Source organism: Onychostoma macrolepis, chromosome 07, assembly GCF_012432095.1.
Source record: "Onychostoma macrolepis isolate SWU-2019 chromosome 07, ASM1243209v1, whole genome shotgun sequence".
Taxonomy (NCBI): domain Eukaryota; kingdom Metazoa; phylum Chordata; class Actinopteri; order Cypriniformes; family Cyprinidae; genus Onychostoma; species Onychostoma macrolepis.
In genome coordinates, this window is record NC_081161.1 from 17,707,683 (window position 1) to 17,726,994 (window position 19,312).

Sequence of the window (19,312 nt, forward strand, 5' to 3'; positions counted from 1 at the left end):
GTAAACAGGAAGAGTTTGTCCGAACTCAACTGGTTTTGCAAGGGAACGCAAAAGTTTTGCAAGAGAATGCAAAACATTTGAAAAAAAAAATTTCCATTCACCCTGAATTTTTCCCACCACCATGTCCCTTAAAGGGCTCCGTACCATCTGTGCCACTGGAATTATGTTTAATCAGGACCTGAATTTCGATGCGGGATTGTGCATAGGCTATATCGCATAGCTTTACTCATTCCCGCAGCTTTCAACTTTAAAATGATGGCTATTCACACATTTATTCAATAGTCTATAGCACGTAGGTTTGATGAGTAAATAAATCCACACAGAATATTAGATAAAATCAGTCATATGAAAGCAGCGTGAGTGATTCATCTGTACTGTGTCTTCTCTCTTTGACTGTTTCTTAAAGCGGCTTCTCATCGGCGCATCTAGTCACTAAAGAGCTGCTGCATGCTAAGATACAAGACTTTCGCTCGCGTTTCGGTACAGTTGACAAAATTGTCACTTGCCTAATCGGGAAAATCTTTTTCGGATTTCTAAAACTGACAGTCATCACATTTTCAAGCCATTTCATGTTTCATTTTGACGTGACACAAAGCAGTGAGATCTAAGCGGGAGAGTTACATACTTACTTAATAATTAGTCAATAACGCCATCATTTTCTGCATTCAGACCGAGAGCTCGCACGAAAACAAGAGGCGGGATTTATCGCAAGAATCAATCACATCCAATCATAACCGATCATATCCAATTATAGTGCAATGGAGGCATTGCCTGCTCTCACGTGATTTTCCCCCATTCATCTCAATGAGCCTCCAGAAAAGTCACAGCACACTAAGGGGTCCCTGTAAAAAGTTAAAGTTCTTTCTTGTTTTTGTTCATTTTTTACTTAACAGTCATGTCTTTGTCTGACAGGGTCCACAAGGGGGCCAGAAAGGTGAGAAAGGAGAAACTGGGGACCTTGGAAAGAGAGTGAGTTGAAGCCTTCTGAAACCCCTACTATTCAGTTATGTTTACAGATTTCAAAAGACAGGACTTTATGACATTTATGTGGGGATATATATTTATTTTATAAGGGAAAACCTGGCAAAGATGGTGAACAAGGCCTCCCTGGATATCCAGTAAGCTGTCTACAATAGATGTTTAGTAAGGTTTATCACAGATGATATTCTTTAATACTGTTGTGACGTCTCTTTTTTTAGGGTGATAAAGGAGAACCAGGTCCTCCTGGTCTATCGGGGCGAGATGGTTCAAGAGTAAGTACTGAACGTTCCTTTCAGTGTGATCGTAACATTAGATCCATAGTAAACCTTGTCTAATGATGATCACAGGCACAGAGGTGCAGCTTTAATGTAACCGAGCTGAGTATTCATAAAAACCAGCTCACACACAGGTAATTTTGTTACTTGAATTGAATTTAAATTAGGATGTTGTAATTATTCCTTAGTTTCCATTTTTGTCTGGTGGATTTGCATACATATTGTGAATGAACATGTACATTATCATAATATAGCGTTCATTGTCATGCTATTTTTTTTTTGTTCAAAAACTATTGAGGCACTGCCTCCTTTGCCCCCTCTGAGAAAATGCCCTGGTTTTCTTTTATTAATGCCTTTAGGGTGTGAAAGGTGATCGAGGACCTCCTGGACCTCCATCATACAGGGTATGTTGACTGTTTCTCTGTTCTATTCTGCCATTTTACAGGTGCCTGATATTTATGATTATTTAGCATATTTTAACATTAGTTTACTTATAAAACCTTTTCACCCAATAGGATGGGCCGTTCCCAGGCATAGGTGGAATAGGACCGAAAGGAGACAGTGGCGAGCCAGGATTCCCTGGCCCTAAAGGAGACAGAGGACTGCCAGGTATTTAAGGGGCTTTCGCACAGAACTATTGGCGGAAGTACCTGCTTTTAGGCATGTTCGCACCGCAGTAACTAGGAACAGTTTTGGTTCCAGGAACTCAGTGTGGGTGAACTAAGTTAGCTCCTACTTCAGAGTAAGGTCTAAAACAGTTCTATAGGAACTACCAGTGATGTAAGTGTACGCTGATTGGCCAAACACACACAAAACCCTGGCTACCTGGCATTTTTAAAAAGCCATGTGAAAATATGTACTCCACGAACATGGAAAACAGCCATAATGGCATTCTCAGCCTCGAGTTCAGCGAAGAACACAAATGACTCGCTGATTTAAACTAGTTTAAAGCCATATGAAACAGCGCTGATCAGCGCAGTCAGAAGGCTTTTCAATCTACAAATCGCCATCATCTACCATGGATTTACTGTAGTAACACTAACCGTTGGTATTGTGGCAGAAATGTGGGATATGCATAGCCTATTGGATTTTATTATAAGAGTAATGGAATATAATTATAGTATGTTTTTGTGATTAAGCTACGTATGCATTTATACTGAATGTATTTAGGCTACTGTTTTTCATTCAAATACCAAAAAATCATATAGTTTTTAATTTTTACCGTGGTATTGGTATAAACTGTGTTTATCATGATATAAATGTATGCTACTATGGGAGACCAATGGTTAACTAAAAAAATGGTTAAAAAATGTCAGAATAATTACATTTTTACAGATGTTACTGATTTTGTTAATGAACAAATATTAACATCTGCATTCTAACCCAAGCTTCTACTACTATCAAATGTGCATTTTTAAGAAACAAAAAAGTAATATTATTATTAATATTATCAGGCAACACAAACCTGTTTCTTGATTTAAAACAATATCACACATTAGAGCATGCAGAAACTAAGAAATTCAATTTTCTATTAAGACATTTATTTTGTTAAGGAAAATTAACGGTCTGGTTTCTACAACTTTCACTTTGGAACAAAAATCTAGCTTTAAACTTGAAAGAAATAAAGATTTGACATGATGATAATTATCAATATTGACTGATATGAAAAACATTATTGTGATATTTCTTTTGGTCATATCGCCCAGCCCTACTCCGATCACGGCGTTCTCCATTCACGGGTTGTAACGTTTGTAAATGCTGCGCATAAAGACATCGCTGTCAGCCGCTTCAGTGTTGCTGCTTCCAGGGCTAATGTAATCAGGAAAACTTTCAGAGGAGCAAATTGGTTCTCTAGAAACCACCATGCTGGCTAGTTCCTAGAACTACGGAGTGTAAAAGCCTCTTTAGACACCACTCAAGATCACGCTTAAGTTAGTTTACTCAGTTGTGCAAAAAGTAATAAAACATTACTCATGCTTCTCATTATTTTTGCTCATGCATTCTTCCCTGAACAGCATGCATGTATTATCAAATGAATAAGTCCCATTTAACAGTTTGTATGGGCCATTTGTGTCCTTCTCAGTGATACAATTATGTGGTGATGTATTTTGACCTGGTCAGACATTGAGCACGTTTACACGCACAGCAGTAAGCTGATAATAACTCAAAATATCAGCTTATTAAAATAACCAGGTTTCCCCGTTTACATGCACATCAGTAACCTGACAATGCAAGTAAACTGTGTTTACATGACTTTATTAATAAATCAGGTTAATTCCCTTTAGTGACGTCAAAATATAATCATTTGCGTATCTGACTCCGAGTATTCCTTATGTTTGTCAGTTGTGAAGTTAAATAAAGCTTGCAACATGTCAGCTTGCAAACTTACAGCTCTTATTATCCACTCATGCAGTTATGAATGCAGCGTTTTGACTGAACCACTTCTACTTCTGCTGCACGAGATGAAAACACTTTTATAATTTTCTGGGTCATGAAAGAGTCTGTTTTTGCCTTCTTCTTCCTTTACTGCAAAATGTTTGCTCTGTCTAGATGCGCTTAAATCTGCACTAACGATGCATTCCTCCACGTTTCAATAAGCCGGCAGAAAGTTATTGCATTTACATGCCATGTGAAATCGGGGTACGAGGCAAAAAACTACCTGTGTCGACCGGTTTATGCTTGCACCGTTTATGACCTTACTCTGATAAAAGAAAACGGGTTACCACGTTTACATAACCACGTGCGTTTTCGGCTTATTAAGCATAATCAGCTTAAGAACTTGCCTGTAAACGTGCTCTTTGAAGAAAGCATCCAGAAATATCATTTATCTCCTGTTTTGCAATGTTGTGTGTGTAAGTAGTCAATGCATATTTGTGTTTTGGTAGGTATCCAGGGGCCATCTGGTCCACCAGGTCCTGCAGGTAAGCGGCAAGCTTTTTATTTTATTTTTATTTTTTATGATGTCTTTCACATAGCTTTTCATTACAATTCTTTTAGCTTTTTATTTGCAGTTAAGTCATGCATAATTCGTGCTAAAATATTAATGCAATGAATTAAATAAATCTGTCATTATAGGAATTGGAGGTCCAGGTCCTTCTGGTCCACCAGGTTTACCTGGAGAGAGAGGAGAAAAAGGTGATGAGGGAAAGCCTGGAAGCACCGTCCCTGGAACACCTGGGAGAACAGGTCCACCAGGCTCCCAAGGAGTCCCAGGACCTCCTGGTCCCCCAGGAATATTAAACGGCAACACAGAATGTACTCGTGGTCCTCCCGGTCCTCCAGGCCTGCAGGGGGAGCGAGGATTTACTGGAGAAACAGGACAGAGAGGTTTGCCTTTTATTTCATATTAGAAAATAAAAATCTGTATGTACACACATACCTTTGGAAGGTTTGAGGAACTTTGTGTCTAATAATTTGATTCTAATACCAACTGTCTTAGGTCAAAAAGGAGAGACATGTGTCAATTGTTTCACTAATGGAAACCCTGTCCCAGGACCCCCAGGGTTTCCAGGTCCTCCTGGAAATCCAGGTAAGATTAAAGTCATTTTAGGGTGTGTTCACACTTGTCATGTTTGGTTGTGTGAATACCCTTAAAATTAGTATCTTCACAGTACATTTTGTCTATGTTCTTCAGGACTAAAGAACAAAACTTAAATCTCACAACAAACGGCCATTTTATATAAAGCACAGATGTTTTTCAAGCTGCACGTTACACTTATTTTTATGTCAGGTGCACCTGGTTTGCCTGGATCTATAGGAGACAGAGGATTCCCGGGAGGGCCAGGGCTCATGGGCCCACCTGTGAGTGCTTCCTCACACATACTGGATAACTCACTTTTTGTTTAAAGTGACAGATGATTCAGTGTGATTTAGAGACACCTAAGTACTTAACACTTCTACACTTTAGGGGATACCAGGACCTGAGGGTCTCCCTGGAGTCCCTGGAGAGAAGGGCGACTCAGGCAATGCACTCCCTGTTCCGGGTGTGAGAGGTGAAAAGGGAGACACAGGCTTTCCTGGCCCTCCAGGTCTGCCGGGACTTGACGGAAGACCTGGTCGGGATGGAGTTCCTGGTCCCCCAGGCCTCAGAGGACCACCTGTGAGTGTTTGTTCACTTTTCATTAGAAGTACAACTTCTGGGTCTTTTATACAGTAAGTACATTGATATATAATAATACACCGATATAATAATACCAGGCAGGCCAGGCAATAATAATTGATGATGAAAATAATAATTCTCAGACTAAATTGCCATTTTAACTTAGTCAACCTTTGGAGAATATTTTCAACCTGTATTTAACCCTTAGAATTAAAAATGATTCTTTTCTTTGCTCTGCATTTGAGATTTCTATGTAAACTCACTTTTTGTGTTTATTACAAGAAACAATGCTTTGCATGACTTTAATTACAGGTTCACAAAACAATTTGCAGTGAAATAAGCCATTTTTCTTACAGGGTTCGGCATTAGTGAAAGGCTCACAAGGTCCACCAGGTGAACCTGGCTTGCCAGGACCTGCAGGAGACAGGGGTCAGCCGGGTCCCCCGGGATTTGGTCCTCAGGGACCTCCTGGAGAGAAAGGTATCCAGGGTGTTTCAGGAAGATCAGGGGCCCCTGGAGCACCAGGTAAAAAGCAACACTTTTGTCTTGTTTTTAAGTTCAAATTATTTTAAGGCTGTCAGTCAAATAAAAATGTGAATCATATGAAGTAGGGCAGGCATCCTCAAATATGGCCCACTCCTGTAGAGTTTAGCTCTAACCCTAATCAAACACACCTGAGCATGCTAATCAGAGTCTTCAAGATCATTAGAAAATCACAGGTAGGTGAGTTTGATCAGGGTTGGAGCTAAATTCTGCAGCAGATTGGCCCTCCAGGGAAAGATTTGAGGAACCCTGAAGTAGGGTAAACGTTAGCTGACTAGCTGTATAAGATTGTGTGCTACGCTAGCATATTACTTCACAGGCATTACTGGCTTGTACTTTTACATCCATAATATTACAAATTGACAGTTTATTGCTGGTCTGTGGTTTTACAGTGTTGTCATTTTTAAAGATTTCATATTATTTTAAGGTGAGCTTAAAGGGTGCAGTACTATGAAAATCACACAGCTTCAGTGTGACATCAATAAGAAAAAGTATAATTTCAGATATTGTTAATAATAGTTGTTCATATTAAAATATGTATGAACTTAATACATGACCTAGACTATTTATTTAGCAAAATCCTGTCATTTTAATAAATATTACATGAAATGTATTAAAAATTGTTGCTGCTCCAATTAAGCTCAGTGTGCTCTCTTTAAGCTCTTCCACACTGAACATCTATGTAAATACTTCATAAACAGACTTTAAATATTAACTGATGGTTGTCACTTTAAGTTAAGTTAATTGATTTTCTATGGAATCAGTCGACTCAAATCTACAGACTGGCTATGATCTTTGCCAACTAGCATCAACTTCTCCAGACTGTAAATCTGTGGAAAATCGAGGCAAAAATCGTGTAGTGTATTCCAGCCTTAAGAGACTATAGATAAGTTTACATCCATTTAACAAGAGGTTTCATAATGAGGCTAGTTTCTGTGTTCATCTCCATGAATTAAATGTTTTATCGGTTTGTTTTATTTGATTTTTGAATATGTGTTACTTAGCTGAACGTGGACTAGTCTAGATGTTGCAATGTGCTTAAATGACACTTCACTTCATTAAATGCTGCAGTTGTAAGTGTAGACCACAGGGTTTACACAGCCATCGTTTGAGAATCTTGTATACAAGTGATCATCTAACTAATTAACTGACTACATATGACATGCAGATGTATGCATATACCCATGCATCCAAACACCTACAAACACTCATACAGACATACATGCGTATATATACAAATATATATATACAAATTCTTGAAGGCATATATATTTACAACCCACATTTGTCACTAGTAAGACTTGACAGCGAATAATTTAACTGATAAAAACATAGAATATACAACTACAAGAAGATACTAGTGACCTCTTATCACTCAGGATACTGCTTGTTCCATAACATAAACATAAGCAAGACCTAAGGCGGTAATACAATAACCTAATTGTCGGATATCTTATAATTCATTGTTGAAAAATTAAACAATAATTACAATTATTTAAAACTCTCAGAGTGCACCCCTAATCCTGATCCCTATGTCAATAAGAAGTTATAAGTTGAAATTGTTAATTAAGGATTTTATTGGGTTCCATATTCTTGAAAATATTTTTTGTCTATCTAATAACTTATATCTCAGCTCTTCTAGGGGTAACACATAGCTTAGGTATCTTAGCCAAACTTCGAAAACAGGCACAGATTCAGACTTTTTTGCTAAGATCATGCATAAAGAAACAGCTTGTGACACATATTTACTTCCTATATCTGATGTATCTCCCAAAATACCCAATTTTGGCTCAGGTAGCAAACTAATTTTACATGCTTCTGAAATAAATCTGAATATACTTTGCCAGAATGGTCTAATTTTATGACGTGTCCAAAATAAATGAGACAACGTGCCTTCTGAGATTTCACATTTGTTACATATTGAAGATACATTTGGGAAAATCTTATGAAGTTTGGTCTTCAAATAATGAAGTCTGTGAATAACTTTGAACTGAATCACACTATGCCTTGCATTAATAGAGCATTCATGAATTTCATTAAGACACTCTTCCCATGACTCACCAGACAATTCTATACCAAGTTCCTTTTCCTATTCTTGCCTAATATGATCAGTGATCTAATTTTGTAAATAGTTTTGCCGGTATCAGAACTGGAATAGAACAAAATAAATACAAAAACCTAGGAAGCATTACCATTTTGATTACATCGATCTTTCCTGCCATAGACATACCTGTAGGTAAAGTCCTCCAAAATTTTATATTACGTGTTCTGTTTTTTTTTTTTTTTTTGTGATTGACTTTGTACCTTCAAAAAATATATATTTTTACAATTATTCTTTAATAAATTTCCTTAAAATAAACAAGAATTTTTAATAAAACATGATGTGAGCTTAATGGGAACAGGGGTGTGTTTAAAGGGTACATAAATTAAGCTTTAAGCATTAAGCACAGCCAGACTTTTTGAATTTAATGATGTATATCTTAATTGAAATGCTTTTGTCATTTAAAATAAAATTAAATATTTTTGTGTGAGAGATTAATATTTTACTTTAACATAACTTTTGTCTCAATGTAGATTTTGGTGAGCTTAATAGGTACGTTTACCCTACATATATGCTATTTTTGCACTAATCAAGGTAATTAAGTGTAGTTACCTGTTATGTGATAACTAGAAGTGCAGCTGACTACTTTGACTTGTAGCCAGGGGCGGACTGGCCATCTGGACGTTCTGGACGGCCGTCGGCCTGGCTGGTTCATCATCAAAGAAAAAGTGTCAAATTAAGTGACATTGACGGCCGATAAAAGGGGGCGCTAATGCAATCTATTTTTGTTTATAAGAAAACGAAACTAACACGAAGTGGGCTTGTGATGGCAAGAAAAAAACGTGAAGATAAAGGCGGTTGGAAGAAGCTAAAAGGAGAAAAAAAGCGAACAGTTAGGTTACCTTTGCCCTCCTCTCTCATGTAGCATGTAGCCTATGAGCACTAGTAAAATCCTAGGACACCCCTAGTCCGGACGTTCACTGTTATTTATCACTCCGCATTCTCTTGCGATTCATTCATAAAGAGATTCTAGGTTTATGTTTATTATTGTCATATTATCCATTTTGCGTTATAGGTTTTTTTTTTTAATGTAGATTTCAAGAATTTTAGTTCATACGATAGCCTAATACATTTATTTCAATCCCCAGCTGAAAAAAAAATAAATAGAAAAATAGAAACCATCGTGTAATTTGTAATGGTTTTACTTGTTATAATGAAACTGTTATTGGTTTTAATGGAAACTGTAATGGTGCCAGTTGGTCTTTGCTGGTAGCCTAATTGGTCGCCTTATATTGGTGGCTTTAAAAAAAAAAAAAAACGAAATCCTAATGTAATATGTCCTAAAACACACTACAGGAACCATTACTTAATGGTTTTAATCCTTAAAAGTTGATGGTTTGTAATGTTTGCAATGGTATTTGTAGTGGAAATCATTGGAATTTCTGTGATGGTTTCTATTGTTTTTGTCAGCAGGGTCACAATGGGTTTTGTGATGTTATTTGCCATAAATGCGACAGGATTGCTGTAATATTGTGAGATAGGCCTAGTAGTGGCTGTTTGTAGTTGTGGTGGGCCTATTTGAGAGAAAATCCAGGGCCATTTTTTACTCCCAGTCCGTCCCTGCTTGTAGCTTGGCATGTTTGCAGTGATCTTACAATGGACTAGGGGTGTCCCCGACTAAGGATTTTCACAGTCGAATCGGAATTTTCGAATCTTACCTATAGTCAACTGATAGTCAAATCATATGTTTGGGGGCGGGGCCAAAATACATTACATTTCACAGTCATAAATACTGACGTTAACACACAGGGAAAATGTGTATCGCTGATACAAACGGGGTAGGCCTAAATAATGTTTTATGTTTTGATTGAAAGATTAAAACTATATTAACATTAAATGTCAGTGAAACCCTAAGAATTCACAATATTTTTTACAATAGTGCTCTTATGTATATGACAGTAGTTATTAATGTTCTGCATTTCTGTTTTGAGCTGCAAGCGCTGAAGATGACCAGTAGAATGAAGCATTTGATAGCAGGTTTTTAATCAATGGGATTTAACTCATCATTTATCTCATATATAATACGCTTTGTTATTATCTGCACAAAATGCCCCGAATTAATGCACATGAACTTGTCTTTGCAGAAACACGGCAACTAAACTCTAAAAATTCACAGCGTTTTATTATAATAGTGTTCTCATTGTAATGTTATGTCGATGACAATCCCAGTCATAGCTATTAACACTCTGCATTGTTGTTTGTCCTGCTCGCGCTGCACGCTGACGAGATCTTCACCCTAGTACTACAATTAAGCACTTTACTGCAGCGCAACTCAACCAAATGCATCTTATACGAGATAAATAAAATAATATACACGATATATATATTAACCGGCTGAAATGTTTTGAAATCACTTGTACCCTACCTGATCGAAAAAATCCTTTCCCTCTGCCTGTGTCAGTTTGAGTCTTGTTAAAATTTTAAATCCATGCTGCCAAGATGCTCCTCTGTCGGTCACGGATTATGGAAAGTGAAACTTAAATCTATAGGGGTGGTTGGATTTATTCATGCACGTTAAAATATTTATTTAAAGCTGCTTTCTTTTCAGATTCTTATTTACAGCATTATCCTAATAGGCTGTATATTAACTTATTGGTTAGAAAACCAGTAGTTCTATGTGAAATCAGACATTTGAGCACCCCCATATAGCCAAAATGGCATGATCATAACACCCCGCAAATATTCGACTGTGAGATTAGTAGTCGAATCTTCTTCTCCTATCAAAGCATCGATTATTCGACTATTCGGGGTCACCCCTACAATGGACATTACATCATCTCAATGTTTGTTTGAATGGGTAGGTCAGAAAGGTGAACCTGGGTTGGCAGTGTCAGAAAAAGGTGAACGTGGGCCCTCAGGACGTGATGGAGATCCAGGTTTGCCAGGAAGTCCAGGTAAAGAAAAAACAACTGACTATAGTTTGTCAGCATACATTTAGTGGTCTTAAATGCATATGGAGCAGGTGGGGAATTCAGAGTTCAACAGAGACTGGTTCTATATATGTACAGGTAATCCAGGCCTACCAGGACAGCCTGGGTTCCCTGGCTTACCTGGACCCAAAGGAGATACTGGTCTTCCTGGTATTGGTTTGCCAGGACCCCCTGGTCCTAAAGGTACGATGTTTTCCTGCAATTGAAACACTAATAGACTCATGTAGATTGTCTGCTGCTATGTGTTTTCCAATTCAATAAAAATAGTTTAAAGGAGAAAATGAGCATTATTCATTGAAAAAAGTCAGATTTGGCCAAATACCTGCCAGTTCATTTCTCTAAAAACATGTATTGTTCCACAAAGTGATTTTTTTTAACTTGGGTAGTGAGAAACTGTTTTGTCTGTATGTCTAACAGTTTTGTCCATATTCTTCAGGATTTCCTGGTATTGCTGGTTCCCCTGGTGGACCTGGTATTCCTGGACGACCAGGTTTGGATGGACTGCCTGGTCAGCCTGGATTTCCTGGATCCAAAGTATGAAACATTTAATCAAAACAACACAATATGATTTTATAAACTTCACCAATACATGAGTATTTTACCATCAGGTGATAGCCGAATATCTGAATCATCAGTTTCTGAATCATTCTATTGCACATTGCCAAAATACTGTATACTTTCATTCAAAATTTTGGTGTCAGTAGATTAATGTAGACTAAATTAATGCTGAATTTTATTCAACAAGGTTGCATGAATTTGATCAAAGGTGATTGTGAAGACATCGGTGTCAAAAAAAAAAAAAAAAGTCAAATAAGTGCTGTTCTTTTTAAATATATGAATTAATCAAAGAATTCTGAACAAAATGTTGTATTAGAATGGTTTCTGAGGATCGTGTGATGTCTGCTAAAAAATTAGCTTTGCCATTGCAAGAATAAATTACTTTGAATAGAAAATTTTAATACTGTTTCACAATATTACTGTTTACTATATTTTTGTCAAATAAATGCAGCATTGGTTGAGCATATGAGACTTATTTCAAAATGTTAAAAAAGCTTACAGACTTAAAGTTTTGAATGGTAGCAAATATATTTTTGGATTCATTCATTCATTCATTTGGCATTTTAATCATTTGATGCCCGAATAATGAAAGAGGAGTACAAGTGCAAACTGAAATTTGCAGGAAGAAATGAATCTGCTATGCGCATCTGTTTTCCTTTTTTATACTTGACTGTCATGTCTGTATTGAATTATGGGCAATTTGTTTGGGCATTATGTTTACTGGTTTTATACTACATTATAAATTAGAGTGCATTATGGTTATAATAAATGAGTGGACTGTATTAGGAATTAATAGCTTTAAGTTTAAAGTGCTCAAATGTGTGTCTTTGTCCCCAAAGGGAGAGCCTGGTTTTGCTCTACCTGGACCTCTAGGTCCTACAGGATTACCAGGCAGTAAAGGTGCTTCAGGTCCTAAAGGTGATCCTGGTTTCCCTGGAAGCCCTGGTGCACCAGGTCGTCCAGGTCTTGATGGTGCCTTTGGATCTAAAGGTAGACATTATATAGTAATGTTGGACTGTAAACAAATTAGATGCCTTTCAATTTTTCTAACATGATTTTTTTTTTTGTATTATTTCCAAATGATCTTTGCATTTTCATTTTGCTCTTAGGTGATCCTGGTTTTCCTGGTGGTCCTGGTCCTCGTGGCCCCCCAGGGCCTCCTGCCTTTGGCCTTCAGGGCCCTCCTGGTCCTCCTGGAGCTCCTGGCTCTATGGGGTCTCCTGGTATGTCTGCAATTTTTTGTAGAAAAAATGTGTCCAAACATAAACAGAGAAGCACTTGCTGTAGACTATTCAAGCATTTAATGAACTGTGAGACCAGAAAGAATCTTGAATTAAAGATATAATTTTTTCTTTGTCTAATAAAATGTGGTTTTGAGGATTATAAACCTTATGCATGTAAAACTTGCCAATAACTTATTGGAAGTATAAAAAAATGTGCATTCGAAAAAGTGTATCTCGTAAGCGTTATCAAACATTTATGTTAGAACCCCTGTTATGGTTCTTAGTAAAACAACTCTGTAGCGTTTTACTATATCACACCATTGTCGTCTTCTCTTCATCAGGTGTCCCTGGTGCAAATGGAGAGAAAGGAGACCGTGGCCCCCCAGGTTCGAGTTTTCCAGGGTTGCAAGGTGACAGAGGAAGCCCTGGATTTCCTGGGCCTCCTGGTCCTGCTGGTCCACCTGGGGGTCCAGGACTACTTGGTCAAGATGGCCTACCAGGACTGCCTGGTAATATGATAATATGTAATATGAGAGCAATATCCCCTGATGTTATCACATTTGACTGTATTTATTTAATATGTGCAATGTATGTCTTGTTTCTTTATGGTCTTTCTCTACTAATCCTATATCATTATTACAGGGTCTAAAGGAGACATTGGTGGGATGGGTGCTCCAGGACCTGCAGGTGCCTCTGGCAACCCTGGCAGACAAGGCTTTCCAGGACCAAAAGGTCTGATACCATTTTTGGCTTAAGCTCACAAAGAAACAATTTCACAAAGTCCCTTGTAGAGCGAAATATAATTGTGCTCTGTGCCCTTGCAGGAGATGATGGTGTCCCAGGACGACCAGGAAGCCCAGGTTTCCCGGGATCAAAGGGAGACAGAGGTGACCCAGGCATTCCAGGCCCACCTGGCCTAGGCCCACCTACAAATCTACTTAAGGGACAAAAAGGAGAATCCGGAGTTCCAGGTGAGTCAAACATGTTGGCTGCTACCTTCATGTAGAACAAACTATTTATTTTTCAACATGTTGTTTGCTAAATTAGATAATTGTTTTTATATTGTTACTTTAATGAAGCCAAGGCAGAAACTCTGTCTTCTCCCAGATTTGAATGTCACAAAGGAGTTTATAATGTATATTCATGAATCATGAATATTATCACTGCTCAAGCATTTTGTTACCCAGTCTCAACTTATTACCTCCTACTAGTATAAGATTAGAACTGTTCCTTTATTCCAAATAAATATATTATGATACACAAATAAATGTAAAGACATTTGTGAAAATTAAATATATTCACAAATAAATACAATGAGATCCACAATGTGTGTGTGTGTGTGTATTAGGAGGTTCACAAAAATGAACTAAATTCACAAATAAATAGAATGGGATTTGCAAATAAAAAACACATTCACAAATATGTTTTTATGTCACAAACGCACCTATGCCTGGCATTCATTTATGAATTCACTGCACACATGGATTTTAAAACATCTCTACCATCAAGACACAGACAAATCCACAAATAGGTATACTCAAGCCAATCAGATAACAGCCACATTTCGCTGGCCAATCGTAGCATGTTCTTGCTGCAACCAGTCACATTTTGCTTTACAGTCAGGGCGGTCAATTCTAAACCCATATACTAGTGGTGGGCCAGTATAGATTTTTTTGATTGTCCAATGTGCCGATTTAAAGTAAAAATATATGAGACTGCACAATTTAAAGAAATAACATAAAAACCTGCTATTAAATTTATATTTATTCAACGTAATTTTTTGATGTACTAAAATCTGTTAAATAAATATGCTTAAGATAACAACTAAATGGTATTATGGTATTTTCAAAAATAAAGAAATACAATGTAACCAATAGTTTACTCAGTAATCCAAAAAGTCTGTGTGCACTGGGGGTTATATTTTCTCAAATAAAGACCATGTAATGCCCAAAAAAGTCTTATTTATGACAATTATTGACTGACCAGAAAAACGTGTTAACCAATGTCGATAATTAAAAAATGCCCAGTGTCAGCTGGTGTATCAGCCTTGGCGAAATGTTGGTCAACCACTACTTTCTTCATAATTACCTTTTCTCATACCTTTTCTTTTATATAATATAAGTACATCTTTTATATAAACTGGGTCCCTCCTTGATCTGTGTTTTTTCCAAATTCAGATTTAAAAGAATGAATCCTTTTTAATCCCCTCATATATTTTGGTCACTCCACGATTCTCTTTATTTGTTTTGTAGGTTTTAGCGGACCACCAGGAGCAAAGGGTATTCCCGGTATCCCTGGAGATCCTGGTTTCCCTGGGCAAGATGGAAGGCCAGGTCAACCGGGACCTTCAGGTAAAGCAGACAAGTGCACATATTTAAGCCATCAAAATTTTTCAATGAACTAGTCTCCTGTATGTGCATACAGTGGGGCAAAAAAGTATTTAGTCAGCCATCAATTGTGAAAGTTCTCCCACTTAAAAAGATGAGAGAGGCCTGTAATTTTCATCATAGGTATACCTCAACTATGAGAGACAAAATGAGAAAAAAAAATCCAGAAAATCACATTGTAGGATTTTTAATGAATGAATTGGTAAATTCCTCGGTAAAATAAGTATTTGGTCACCTACAAACAAGCAAGATTTCAGGCTCTCACAGACCTGTAACTTCTTCTTTAAGAGGCTCTTCTGTCCTCCACTCGTTACCTGTATTAATGGCATCTGTTTGAACTTGTTATCAGTATAAAAGACACCTGTCCACAACCTCAAACAGTCCAACTCCAAACTCCACCATGGCCAAGACCAAAGAGCTGTCAAAGGACACCAGAAACAGAAAATTGTAGACCTGCACCAGGCTGGGAAGACTGAATCTGCAATAGGTAAGCAGCTTGGTGTGAAGAAATCAACTGTGGGAGCAATTATTAGAAAATGGAAGACATACAAGACCACTGATAATCTCCCTTGATCTGGGGCTCCACGCAAGATCTCACACCGTGGGGTCAAAATGATCACAAGAACTGTGAGCAAAAATCCCAGAACCACACGGGGGGACCTAGTGAATGACCTGCAGAGAGCTGGGACCAAAGTAACAAAGGCTACCATCAGTAACACACTGCGCCGCCAGGGACTCAAATCCTGCAGTGCCAGACGTGTCCCCCTGCTTAAGCCAGTACATGTCCGGCCCGTCTCAAATTTGCTAGAGAGCTTTTGGATGATCATATGGTCAGATGAAACCAAAATAGAACTTTTTGGTAAAAACTCAACTTGTCATGTTTGGAGGAGAAAGAATGCTGAGTTGCATCCAAAGAACACCATACCTACTGTGAAGCATGGGGGTGGAAACATCATGCTTTGGGGCTGTTTTTCTGCAAAGGGACCAGGACGACTGATCCGTAAACGAAAGAATGAATGGGGCCATGTATCGTGAGATTTTGAGTGAAAACCTCCTTCCATCAGCAAGGGCATTGAAGATGAAACGTGGCTGGGTCTTTCAGCATGACAATGATCCCAAACACACCGCCCGGCAACGAAGGAGCGGCTTCAGAAGAAGCATTTCAAGGTCCTGGAGTGGCCTAGCCAGTCTCCAGATCTCAACCCCATCGAAAATCTTTGGAGTCAGTGTTGCCCAGCGACAGCCCCAAAACATTACTGCTCTAGAGGAGATCTGCATGGAGGAATGGGCCAAAATACCAGCAACAGTGTGTGAAAACCTTGTGAAGACTTACAGAAAACGTTTGACCTCTGTCATTGCCAACAAAGGGTTTATAACAAAGTATTGAGATGAAATTTTGTTATTGACCAAATACTTATTTTCCACCATAATTTGCAAATAAATTCTTTAAAAATCCTACAATGTGATTTTCTGGATTTTTTTTTTCTCATTTTGTCTCTCATAGTTGAGGTATACCTATGATGAAAATTACAGGCCTCTCTCATCTTTTTAAGTGGGAGAACTTGCACAACTGGTGGCTGACTAAATACTTTTTTGCCCCACTGTGTGTACTATTTTATTGTTTTGGTTGACAAGTTTAATGGATTATGTATTCTTGTTTAGGCCCCAAAGGTGATCTTGGTATTCCAGGAACTCCAGGGTCTCCAGGAGCACAAGGACTGAAGGGTAGCATGGGGGAGATGGGATTACCAGGTCAGCTCTTCATTCTCGTACAACTCTAAAACAAAAACAATTGACCGTTGTTTCTGAGGCTTTAAACTTTAAAGTGGGGACACTTAATTTCTAGCGATCATCGTCGATTTGATTGCACAGATTCTATTTAAACTAAACTGAGCTAGACAATGACATCTCTGAATTCAATAATGAAATGCCTTTAACTGAAAATTGAGTTTTTAATCTTGTACATTACTGACACTCTATCCTCCAGTTTGATACTGTTAAGTGCTTTGACACAATCTGTATTGTTAAAAGTGCTATATAAATAAAGGTGACTTGACTTAAAATCTTGAAACTAGACTGAGCCAATCTTTTTTGTAATAGGAGTTCCTGGAGTGAAAGGAAACTCCGGCCAACCAGGCCGACCTGGCCAGTCTGGTTCCCCAGGAACACGAGGGTTCCCTGGACCCAAAGGTGATCCTGGCTCACCAGGATTTGGAGCACCGGGAGCTCCTGGGCCAAAGGTAAAAACATCATGTTTTCTACTTAAACATTGAGAATATTTACTTTAATATTTAATGCTATTAAATTCCCAGGGTGAATCAGGCTCTCCAGGATTTCCTGGAACCCCTGGTCTGAAAGGCCAGCCTGGCTTTTCAGGACCTCCAGGCTTGCCTGGTAGCCCTGGACTAAAGGGTGATCCAGGACTCCCAGGGTTCCAAGGTTCTCCTGGCATTCCTGGCCAGAAAGGTTTGGATGGTGCTCCGGGCACTCCTGGTCCTAGTGGAGCATCTGGTAGGCCAGGAGATCCTGGACGACCTGGATTACCTGGCCTCCCTGGTGATAAAGGTCTTGCTGGTCGTGATGGTATTCCAGGACCTCCAGGACAAAAGGGTGAAGCAGGTTAGTCTGAATCCAAAGGGAATCAAAAGTATGTTGGATGTGCTCAATATATGTATCTATAATAATTTCTTTTTAAAATTTTTACCTAGGCGCTCCAGGCCTTGGTGGCCCAGGCCCACCCGGTTTCCCTGGTTCACCAGGTAAAGTACTGAATGATTTGTTCAAGTACTTTGTTCAAGACTTGTAACACATTCCTCATCATAATGTTCATCGCAAATTTACAATAATTTACTGTTTTTACAGGGCCTAAAGGAGACCCTGGTTTTCCGGGTCCTGCTGGTAGTCCTGGATTTCCTGGTTCAAAGGGTGATGCAGGATTTCCTGGGTTGCCTGGTCCAGTTGGTCCTGGAGGATCACCTGGGCCTCCAGGCCTGCCTGTGCAGGGACCTAAAGGTTTCCAAGGTCCACCTGGTTCCCCCGGAAGAGCTGGTAAGTTAAACATCTTATCCTTGTGGCCAGCTCTGCCCTCTGGGTTTCACAGTGTCATGAGTCAAAATGATCTTATCAAGCTGACATTTGCCTTTATTTTGGTTTAGTTTTAATATAGAGTAGCCTGGAGTAGAGTGTCCAAAAAAAGAACAAACTCTTAAAACAAGTTTGCTATCCAAAATAAGTATCCAAAGAAATGTTTTAAATTTCTAAATTGTCAGATGAAAACACACCACATACTACGTATATTTAATACTGTGCTTTACCACAGTGGTTGTTGTTGTTGTTTTTCTTATGTATGCCTACACCCACCAGAAACAAACAATTGATTTATGAAAAGTGATATCAATCATGGTTTTGGTGTAGTGGCTTGTAACTCTTATGGAAATTTATCCCAGAGAAGATGTGATATTTGTCTGGTAATTCACACAGCTTACACACTGTGTAGTTTAAAAAGGAACTGAATGCATTAACAACATGAATTTTTATCTGCTGTCAGCCCCAATACTTAGTCATAAATCTGTTTTATAAATTTAACAAAAAAGTCAGGTACAAGTACCCCTTGTTGGGAATCACTTCATCAGCACATGTAATATTATGATTGTTAACCAGAGGGCATACTGGCTTTGTTTTTGTTTGTTTGACTGATTTGCATGGAGTATTGCACAAGCAATCATGATTATGCCATATCCATGTCCAATGAGCACAAATACACTCACTCTCGGAAGACAGAGCACAAGACACACTGTTTGCATTATCTTCACTTCAAGTGATCTTCTGTTCTCATCACTCCCTTCCTTTGTTGTGTACCGGTTTGTCTTGTGTTGGAGAGAAGTGAAGGATATGCATGCATGAAAAGGTTTTGTGCAGTCATTGTTTCACAGTTGCCCAGTCAGGGCTTTGAGTATTACACACAGCTTTCACTATCCAAGGTTAGCTGTTCACCCGTCCATTCTTCTATCATCATTCATCCTTGTGTGTCTTCACTTCCACCCATCCCTTCTTTTCAGCAGTAAAAGCTGCAGTGTTCTCCACAGGAGAATAATTCACAGTAATACTGTGAATTATTAAAGTTAAAAATGTCAGTTTTCTATTATTATTTCAATGTAATATATTTTTCAAATGTAATTTATTCCTCAGCAGCCATTACTCCAGTATTCAGTGGTA

The 19,312-nt window shown here is 38.3% G+C and overlaps 1 protein-coding gene across 1 annotated transcript in view; it reads left to right on the forward strand.

The window, feature by feature from the left end:
* col4a5 (collagen, type IV, alpha 5 (Alport syndrome)) overlaps positions 1 to 19,312 on the forward strand; it is a 55,233-nt gene that overhangs the window by 28,300 nt on the left and 7,621 nt on the right. Inside the window, exons 15-39 of the mRNA XM_058780991.1 lie at positions 913 to 969; positions 1,074 to 1,118; positions 1,200 to 1,253; positions 1,616 to 1,660; positions 1,772 to 1,865; positions 4,142 to 4,177; positions 4,332 to 4,583; positions 4,696 to 4,785; positions 4,987 to 5,057; positions 5,164 to 5,355; positions 5,712 to 5,880; positions 10,801 to 10,893; positions 11,008 to 11,112; positions 11,366 to 11,463; positions 12,327 to 12,477; positions 12,597 to 12,710; positions 13,052 to 13,219; positions 13,353 to 13,442; positions 13,535 to 13,681; positions 14,963 to 15,061; positions 16,760 to 16,849; positions 17,198 to 17,337; positions 17,410 to 17,716; positions 17,806 to 17,856; positions 17,960 to 18,145. Coding sequence (XP_058636974.1) covers positions 913 to 969; positions 1,074 to 1,118; positions 1,200 to 1,253; positions 1,616 to 1,660; positions 1,772 to 1,865; positions 4,142 to 4,177; positions 4,332 to 4,583; positions 4,696 to 4,785; positions 4,987 to 5,057; positions 5,164 to 5,355; positions 5,712 to 5,880; positions 10,801 to 10,893; positions 11,008 to 11,112; positions 11,366 to 11,463; positions 12,327 to 12,477; positions 12,597 to 12,710; positions 13,052 to 13,219; positions 13,353 to 13,442; positions 13,535 to 13,681; positions 14,963 to 15,061; positions 16,760 to 16,849; positions 17,198 to 17,337; positions 17,410 to 17,716; positions 17,806 to 17,856; positions 17,960 to 18,145 — 2,944 coding nt within the window. The remainder of the gene's footprint in view (positions 1 to 912; positions 970 to 1,073; positions 1,119 to 1,199; positions 1,254 to 1,615; positions 1,661 to 1,771; positions 1,866 to 4,141; positions 4,178 to 4,331; positions 4,584 to 4,695; positions 4,786 to 4,986; positions 5,058 to 5,163; positions 5,356 to 5,711; positions 5,881 to 10,800; positions 10,894 to 11,007; positions 11,113 to 11,365; positions 11,464 to 12,326; positions 12,478 to 12,596; positions 12,711 to 13,051; positions 13,220 to 13,352; positions 13,443 to 13,534; positions 13,682 to 14,962; positions 15,062 to 16,759; positions 16,850 to 17,197; positions 17,338 to 17,409; positions 17,717 to 17,805; positions 17,857 to 17,959; positions 18,146 to 19,312) is intronic.